The 9,527-nt window shown below is 41.9% G+C and overlaps 1 protein-coding gene across 1 annotated transcript; it reads right to left on the reverse strand.

The window, feature by feature from the left end:
• Positions 1 to 6,128: 6,128 nt before the first annotated feature.
• On the reverse strand, positions 6,129 to 7,196 carry LOC132404593 (melanocortin receptor 5-like). The gene has a single exon (XM_059988895.1). The coding sequence runs from the start codon at positions 7,194 to 7,196 to the stop codon at positions 6,129 to 6,131; it is 1,068 nt and encodes a 355-aa protein (XP_059844878.1).
• Between the last annotated feature and the right edge of the window lie 2,331 nt (positions 7,197 to 9,527).

Genomic DNA, 9,527 nt, shown 5'->3' on the forward strand with positions numbered 1-9,527 from the left:
GAACGGAAGTGAGGGGGGGAGCTGGATTCGAAGGTGAAGTGTTGCCTCACATTCTTCAATTTTACAAATTGAAAATCCCCATTGTACTGTTATAAACTTAAGAACAAATAATGCAAACTCAATTATTTTCCAATAGGGATCCAGGCAGTGAGTTGTTATTATACTAGTCAATGTACTTCTGAAGCCTCTATCAGTCAGAGTTGACCATGCATAGTGCCTCCTAGCTGTCTAGATATGCAAGCCTGGGCTCTAAGATATGGAGAACAAGCTGTTGCCCATGTAGCAAGCTCCTCCTCTCCATGTATCTGATAAACCCAAAGGAACGGCAGAGACCAACACAGTTTGGTACCAGCAGTGTTGCAAGAGTTGCCAGTCAGTATTGAACTCAATGTAGGACTACTTAGGGACTCCAGTTCTGGATTTTTCCTTCGGGATTTACTCCTGGAGCCTTCCCCATGAGTGGGTATAGCTGCAAGGTAGCAGAAGTTTGAGATCAGAGTTTTCCTTCTCCTAGATAAGCTGCCAACCATGGGTGACGAGCCCCATCTGCCTGAAGCGACTGGTTTTAAGGTGCCAGTAACCCACCTTTGCCCCTTCTCCTGTCAGTAGAAATGGTTTTGCCAGGCTCAGTAGATAGGCCACATGTGAAGGCCAGGAGCTGGTCTTGGTTGTCCAAGGCTATCTGAGGTACATGCCATTGGGAGCATTTAATAGGTGGGAGCTTGTCTCCATTACCACCCCCAGCTATAACAACCCTAAGGAACATTAATGTACTTAAACATTGACTAAAAGCATCATTTACAATTCAGCGGAGCGCTTTGTGTCAGGAGCTACTGCTTTTTACATTTTCTTGTGCACTTACTCATCTGTGGACACTGGGTTTGTATACTCTTCATCCTTTTAGCAACATACCATGGTGGGGTTTTAGGGAAAGGCAGAGTGTGCAGAAGGGAAGGCAGCACAGAAAGCTGAGAGCAGGATTGGAGGCAGAAGACAATGTTCTATCAGGAACATATTCAAATTCAGGGCAGGGCATCTTGTAAATTCACTTATTTTCCCTCTTCTGTGTCAACAAGGAAAGTGGCCTGTTAAAAATTTGGCTGGATATTGGAATCAAAGGGAATATTGGAAAAAATGGGTTCCACTCTAGGGACTGAAAAATATCACCTACTTTCCTGGTCTTATTTGTTTCTCATCTCTCGATATTAAATTCAATTTGCCTCATTTCACCAGTCTGTCTGCATTCTTATAGTGCTGGTTGCTACTGTTGCAGTTCCCAGCTTTGCATCTATAGTTCCATATACCCAGGTTCAACTTGTAAATTACTGCAAAAAATAATGGCCCTATATTGACCCTTGTAGGACAGTTTTGCATGCATTCCATGTCAAAGCACCTTTCTGCTGTCCTCATTTTTTAATCTTTATATTGAGATTTAATATTCTTTCATCTATATTATCATCTTACTTTTAATATAATTGGTTGTCAATCATGTGGCAATTTGTAAATCATTTTCTGAAAGGCACATGAACAACATTGCCTTGCCTTCGTCAACACTGTTCATTACTCTTTGAAATTAATCAAACACAACTTACCGAAAGCAAATTTATTAATTATTGACCCATGTTTCTCAGCTTTATGAGTAATTTTGTTGTAATTTATGTCTCAAAAGGCTTCACCTAGTTGGCTCTCAGCTAATGACCTGTTTTATTTGGTTTCCAACTTTACTCTAGGCTTAAAATCAGTCACTGTGCCTGAAACCTACTTCGAACCACATTGCAAGGTGCAGATGAACCTTTTCAAAAATAAAATAAAAATAGCACTTACTATTATTAAATGTTCTTTATTAAATCATCTCATTAAAATTATGATTAAGTATACCACAAAGCTAATTCAAACAGAATGCAAATGTTAGGGAACATTTGTTGATTTGCTTAGCAGTCTGGCATGGAATAGGAATAAGTTCATCTACTTGGAGATGTTGAATAGATGAATCAAAAATCAGTGTGAGCTATATGAGCAGAATATGAATGAATTACAAGAATCATGCCATTATGCAGAAGGAATTAACATTGTGTTGCAGATTTGACATAAATTACAAACAATCTAGACAGCAACTGAGTATGGTTTGACAGTACTGTATAGCATCCGCATCAAGTCTGAGGATAGTTTTCTCTATATTGCTCAAATATGCTAAAATACGACGGCTGCAACTTCCATTATAGCTCACCCCAATGAACAGGACACGGCATGGAAGATCCCAAAAGGCTTGTACTATCTCTTTGGAAGAATTGATCAATTAACCCAGCAGGTCCACACCACTCCCTACCCATTGCTCTGTAAATGCTCCTCTTTCGAGTATGAGACTGAAGTATGAGTTGCATCATGAAGTCTGGTATGTTTGACAATAATGGTTCCTCAGTATGTTTGAGCCATTGTAGCAGGAGGACACTGTACTGGGTAATGGAACTTCAGGAATAGCTTGGCAAATTATGGGTCCAAAATCTAACCAGAATGTCCTGAAAGAAGTAATTGGGGCAAACACGGGTTTGGTTGGGACTCAATGCAAAAAAAAGCTTATGGAATAGAAGATCTCTGCTTCCATATACAATGCTTACAGAATTTTACTGGGCATATTTGGTATTCTCACAGAAATTAATGATTTCTGAAATGCATCAGTTTTCAGTATTATAAATCAAACCAATAAACATTTTAAAATGTTTTATATGCTTTGAGGTTAGAGAGGAGAAAGTTTAAAGGAGATATGTAGATTATACTTTTTTTTCCACATAGAGAGTGGTTAGGTACCTAGAATGTACTGCCAATTTTGTGGCGGAAACATGCAGGAATTGGAGGGATTATCAAGATGTGTGGGCAGAAGGGATTAGTTAAATTTGGCAGCATAATTATCAGAGAAATCACAGGTTGCTCCTGTGCTGGACTATTCTATGTTCTATATTGTATGTACCTACATAATACAGAACAATGTACAAGAACACAACTGTTAAGTATCAACAAAAATCAAAATTCATCAGCAGAAGCTATCCGTGCTTGGAATACTGCATGGTCCTGAAGGATTTGGCCTGGATATTTTGCACTCTACAAGTAAACTGCAGTGTAAGCAAAATTAAGTGATAAGTGATTGTTGAGACAAGAGATTCTGCAGATTCTAGAAATTCAGAACAACACACACAGAATGCTGGAGGATCTCAGCAGGTCAGGAAATGAATAAACAGTAGATGTTTCTGGCCGAGTCCTTCATCAGGACTGGAAAGGAACCAGAAAAAAGGTGGTGGGAGGGGAAGAAGTATGAGCTAGATGGTGAAAGATGAAGCCAAGGTGGGTGGGGGAAGGGGGGAATGAAGTAAGAAGCAGGGAGATGATAGGTGGAAAAGGTAAAGGGTTGGAGAGGAAGGAATCTGATAAGAAAGGAGAGTGGACCTTGGGAGAAAGGGGAAGGGGCACCAGGGAAAGGTGATAAGCAGGTGAGGAGAAGAGAAGAGAAGAGGTAAGAGGGGATCCAGAGTGGGGAATTGAAGATGAGGGATGGTGGGGGGGGGGGAGGAAATTACTGTAGATTAGAGAAATCAATGCTCATGTCATCAGGTTGGTGGCTAGCCCAGAAGGGATATGAGGTATTGCTCCTCCAACTGAGAGTGGCTTCATCATTGCAGTAGAGGAGGCCATGGACTGACATGGGAAGGAGGATTGGAATTAAAATGGCTGGTCACCGGGAAATCCTGCTTTTTATGAATGGAGTGAAGGAGCTCGACAAAGCAGTCTTTCAATCTACTTTGGCTCTCAACAATGTAGAGGAGGCTGCATCAAGAGCACTGGATACAGTAGATGGCCCAACAGCTTGTACTCCTCCTCCTCCACCCGCCTTCTTATTTTGGCTTCTTCCCTCTTCCTTTCCAGTCCCGAGGAAGGGCCTCAGCTCAAAACATTGACTGTTTATTCATTTCCAGAGATGTTGCCAGACCTGCTGAGTTCCTCCAGGTGATTGTTGACCCATGTTCCAGTCAAGGTTCAATGCTACAGAGACAACAGTGCCTGTACTCAGCACCTTATACATAGACTTTGCTGCCTAAACAGCAAAGTCCCCTCTGGATGTCAGAAAAGTGTTGAACTGATTCCTGAGAGCCGTTTGAGATTGAAGTGTCCTTTGTCACCTTTCGGTTGGTCATAGTTTCACCACTAGATGGCACTGTCTACTTTCTAACACATGCACTCTATGGGTGCCAGATGAAAAACATTCCCTTTTTTTCCCAGAGAGTCCTTGTTGTTCATGGATATCCCATCATTATGAATACAACATTGAATATCCATCACTCTGCTCAGCAGACAACAGGGAGACACAAATGAGTGCAAACTGGAAGGGAGCCAAGCCCTTTTCATGCTTAGAAACATTTTACATGAGACACGAGTGACCACAGGTAGAATCTGAAGCAAGAAAGCAACAATCTGCTGGAGAAATGCAGCTGGTTAGGCAGCATCTGTGGAGACCAGGGGATAATTGATGTCTTGGGCTGAGATCTCAGATCAAGATGTCACAAGCTCCTGTGGGTGATTTTCAGGTTGGGAGAAAATTCCTTTTTACCAGTGAGACAACTGGTATTTGCAGAATGGTAAAAAAATATTTTGAGTTACCACAGTGAACCTCCGACATCAGATAGGCAAGCTCAATATGTTAGGTGGCACACACAAAGCCAGTGGTTTGTTTTTGTTCTGAGAGGTTGTACCAAAAACAACTCAACTCCAGTGGCCAATCCTTAACAGCACATTGGAATGGTCTAGAGAGTCACACAATTCAAGGGAAATTCAGGAAGGACAATAAATTCTGATCCTTGTTAGTGACACATTGTGAGAATAAAAAAATAGCTCCAGCATTCAACTGAACCTTTCCCCCGATATCTTTCAATATCTGACTAACAAAAGCTGCCTCAGTGAAACATCCAGCATAAACAATGACCCCATCCACCCTGGACATTCTGGGTGAACATGACATATTGATGCACCATTTCTGCCTGGATGCATAAGCAGCTTGGTACGGCAACTACTCTGCATGTGACTGCAAGAAGTGACAAGCCCAGTGTTTTGTTGTTGCACCGAGGGGAGTGCTGTCTTTCAGATGCAGTGTTAAGCAGTATAACACTCAAAAGTAGCCAACATTCTGCTGGGGACAAAACAGTTTTTATCACAGATAAAACTTGTGAGCATGGATGCAGCTTAGCACATTACAGGAACCAGCCTCCCTCTGTGGACTCTGTCTATACAAACTGCAGTCTTAGTGAAGCAGCTTGCACAATCAAAGACCCTATACAGCCCACACATCTCCCCTCTTCTGCTGGGAAGAAGATACAAAACCCTGAAAGCACATTCCACCAGGCTCAAGGACAGCTGTTATCAGACACTTGAATGGACTTTTTGTACAAAAAGAAGGATACTGGTCTGACAATCTACCTCATTATGATCTTCCTTGTTATTATCTACTTGCACTTGATGCTCTGTTATTTAGAGCAGTCATCACAGTATATATCACATTTACATTAGTATGCAAAAACTGCATGAATCTTATTGATCTTTAAAATCTTTTGGATCAACACTGATGAATTTTTCTTTGCTCTTTTCCTCTCAGTGATTCACTTGGCATTCAGGTACTGAGAGCAAACAGGTTCCACTTAAAGCTATTATACAGAACGAGGCCACGTATAATCCAGGAGTTAAAATAAATCATGTAACAATGTAAAGCAATTGTGGTTGACACTGAATGAGTTGAATCAAATCATAGTGGAGCAGGAAACAGCCAACACTCGCTTGCAACTGACAGGGACAGAGAAACCATACATAGCAACAAAGAGATCACTAAAAATAGTCAGCTCGGATGTGGAAACAGTACCAAAAACTGCTTTATCCCTGGCAGAATGTTGGCTACTATTGAGTGTTATACTGTTTAACACTACATCTGAAAGGCAGCATTCTCCTCAGTGCCACAACAAAGTGTGTGCTTGTCACTCTGAAGAACTCAAACTTTTTGACTCAGCATCATTGCATCTGGCTCCCATCCCCTACCTCTCCCACGCTTGGCAATCACAGCATGGTAGCTTGCTTTTCCAGTCTCTGTGGATCAACTAAATGTTCAAAAAACTGGGTGATGCATGGAAGTACCATTGCTTCTTGTGACAGAACATCATCTTCTTAAAAGTATTGGATAATTTGGGATCTCGGAACGCATAAATAAGTGGGTCAATGATTGAGTGGCACATGATAAAAATGAGGTCAATTTGAAAGAGGGACATAAAGCATGCACAGTATGGATCTGAAGGGCAGAGTAAGAAGAGGATAAAGTGCAAGGATAAAGGGGCCCAACAGAAAATGAAGACCCCGAGGAGGACAGTTACTGTGAAGGCTCCTTTAAAATTGATTCCCTGGTGCGCTGCATGACCTGGAAGTATTCTAATCTTCCTGGCATGCATCTGTGCCAACAGGAACATGTAGATGTAAAGGGACACAATAAGAACTACTGACAGCAGGAAAAATATAATATAGAAGCTGACGATGCCTTGGCTGTTGTGAAAGTTGATCATGAGGATACCGGTGGAAGTGCAGAACACCCAGATCCCTGCAATGGCAAAGGCAACTCGCTTCCGTGTCATAATGTTGTGGTATCGCAAACAATGGAAAATTGAGATGTATCGGTCGGTTGTAATTGCAGCCAAGTTAAAAATGGAGGCAAGGAAGGAAATGCATATTAATGAGTCAAATACATTGTCCATACTTAATAAAAAGGTTTGTGTGAAGGTATCCTTGTGGTTGTTTACCAGCGATATTGTAAACGCTTCCCAAGCTTTGGATAGACATAGAAGGATGTCTGAACCTGCCAAACTACAGATGAAGAAGTACATGGGTAAGTGGAGGTTCTTGTTCTTCAGTACTGCAATGACCACTAGTAGGTTTTCCAACAAGCTCACTAGCCCCAGGATGAGATACACCTCAGTGGGGATCTTGATTTGAGAGCACTCCTCCGTGGCATTCATGTTGGTTTGGTTAATGGTGTCTATCACAACCTCTGTCCCATACGGCAGCCAAGGGGAGATGGTGGGATGTGAATGTGGAGAGAGGGTGGCATCTGGGGGCGTGGGCAGGATGCCATTTGAGTCCAGCAATGTGCTACATCCTGGGATCATCATGTCAGGCATCCCAGGCAAAATTCAAGGAGAATTACTCTTCAGCAATGAGTGTGAAAGTCACTTTCTTGATGTGGAAGATTTGTCCTCTCTACAGTTTTCCATATTGTCAAGATATCTTCCCTCCATCAGGAAACGGAAGTTAAATACCTGAGAAAAAAAAGCACAACAGGATGAAACTCAATCAAATATTTAATTTTGGTCAGGTCAAGTTCAGAGTACTGTGAATAATTTGGACCCCAGTATCATAAAAAGGATACAGAAGAATTGGAGGAAGGTTTCAAGGATGATGCCAGAACTGAGAAACGATTAATTAAAGGGAAATGGTCTACAGGGAAGATAAGAAGTGACACCTAATAGTCATTCCCCACCACCTGAAATGATTTTAGGGGGTAGATGTAGTCTCTACTTGTCAGGGAGTCATTGTATCTGATTTGAAATCCAGTAGAGAGTTCAAGAGAAACATCTTAGAGAGCGTTGGGAACTTGGGCCTTGCTTCCCTATTCTTTTCCTTTCTCAAGGAAGGTTTACTCAGTGATTACATCATCAAATTATTGCAATACTATGCTATTCCACAGTCAATAACTTCCAATTTAAACATAGTCACCTTTATCCAGGACACACTTGAGCCTCTGTTGCCCACTAGTTCTGGAAAGCCCTCAATGATACCGCATGCTCCATCTCCAGGAGCACATGGCAACAGACTTAACTCCAGAAGGAGGGCAAGCAGTCAGCTTGGGCAGAACCCTTGGCTGCCTGGATGGCCACGGCGACCAGGTGCAGGAATCCTGTTCTATTCAGGAAAAGCTGACTTAATGCTGCAGATACATATAATGCTAATTGGTAACTGGTTTATTATTATCACAAGTACCGAGATGCAGTTAATAACTCATGCTTTGTATAACATCCATATGGATTATTTCAAAACATCAGTACATTGAGGCTGTGCAAAGTGAAACGCAATGACAGAATGCAGTGCTGCAATTACTATTGCAGTGAAAATAAGGTGCAAGGGTTATGATGAGGCAGATTGTGAGGTCAAGAGTTTATCTATTGTACAAGTCTTATAATAGGGTATCACTTTGGTGATTTTGTGGTGGGGAGGAAACAAAAATAGGAATAAGTAGCAAAATAAGAACATGAGACCATAAGATACAGGGGCATTGTGCCTGCTTCGCCATTTCATCATGCTGATCTAATTTTCCTCTCAGCTCCAATCTCCTGCCCGCTCCCCATATCCTTTCATGCCCTGACCAATCGAGCATCTATCAGCCCCTGCCTTAAAGATTTGGCCTCCACAGCTGCCTGTGGCAAAGAATTCCAGAGATTCACCACTCTCTGGCTAAAGAAATTCCTCCTCATCTCCATTTTAAAAGGTTGTGTCCTCTGCTCTTGGACTCCCACCATAGGAAACATCCTCTCCACATCCACTCTATCAAGGCCTTTCATCATTTGATTGGTTTCAATGAGGTCAGCCTTCATTTTTCTGAATTCTAGTGAGTAGAGGCCCAGAGCCATTATATGCTTTTCAAATAAGAATATGTTGGTTTGGTTAAATGAAAGTGAAATGCAAAGATGTTGAATATCTGCTTGGACCTAATGAGGGGAATACCTATGCAGAAAATGCAGAAAACCCAGTCCTGAAAATATCACTGTAGTTCAATGAGATCTTTAATTTGATGTAACAAAATGGAAAAGTACGAACACAAAAAATTGTAAAAAATCCCTCCTCCATTCACAGCTATTGTAGGAAGTTTCATCAAGACTCAGTTTGGGAACACATCGGAACAAACTGATCTGAAAATGAAGACACAAGAGACTGCAGAGTCTGGGATGTGGAGCAAGCAACATACAAGATACCTGAGGAACTCAACAGGTCAGGCAGCATCTGTGGAGGAAAATGGACAGTTGACATTTCGGGTACTGACCTTTCATCTGGACCGAAAGGTAGAAGGGAAAGAGTCCATTCTTTACCTCCTTCCCCTATTGGATTCCATTATTTGCAGCACTTTGTTGCCTCAACCTATCATCACCCCATATTTTAACTCTTCCCTTCTTCATCTGATGCCCACCCCACCCCCTCTTTTCCTGACTATCGTCCCTCTATCAGTCAAAAGTTCTCAATCTGAATTGACAACTGCCCATTTCCATCCGCTTTCTCTGCTCAGCTGAGTTCTGAAATTGCACTCACTGGGACAGAGGAAGATCCTTTTCCCAGTGACAATGCAGGTCAGGGTGGGAGGATTACCTTCTATCAGTTCTATTCATTGTCCATTGAGTTGCTAAGATTGGAGTGGACTAAATAATGAGGGGTGAAGAGCAGACCCTGATGCTGCTGTCTTG

The sequence above is a fragment of the Hypanus sabinus genome, chromosome 1 (assembly GCF_030144855.1).
Source record: "Hypanus sabinus isolate sHypSab1 chromosome 1, sHypSab1.hap1, whole genome shotgun sequence".
Classification (NCBI taxonomy): Eukaryota; Metazoa; Chordata; class Chondrichthyes; order Myliobatiformes; family Dasyatidae; genus Hypanus; species Hypanus sabinus.

What these genes read in the sequence shown, in the direction of transcription:
- LOC132404593 (XM_059988895.1), bottom strand. Translation starts at nt 7,196, where the DNA reads ATGCCTGACATGATGATCCCAGGATGTAGCACATTGCTGGACTCAAAT.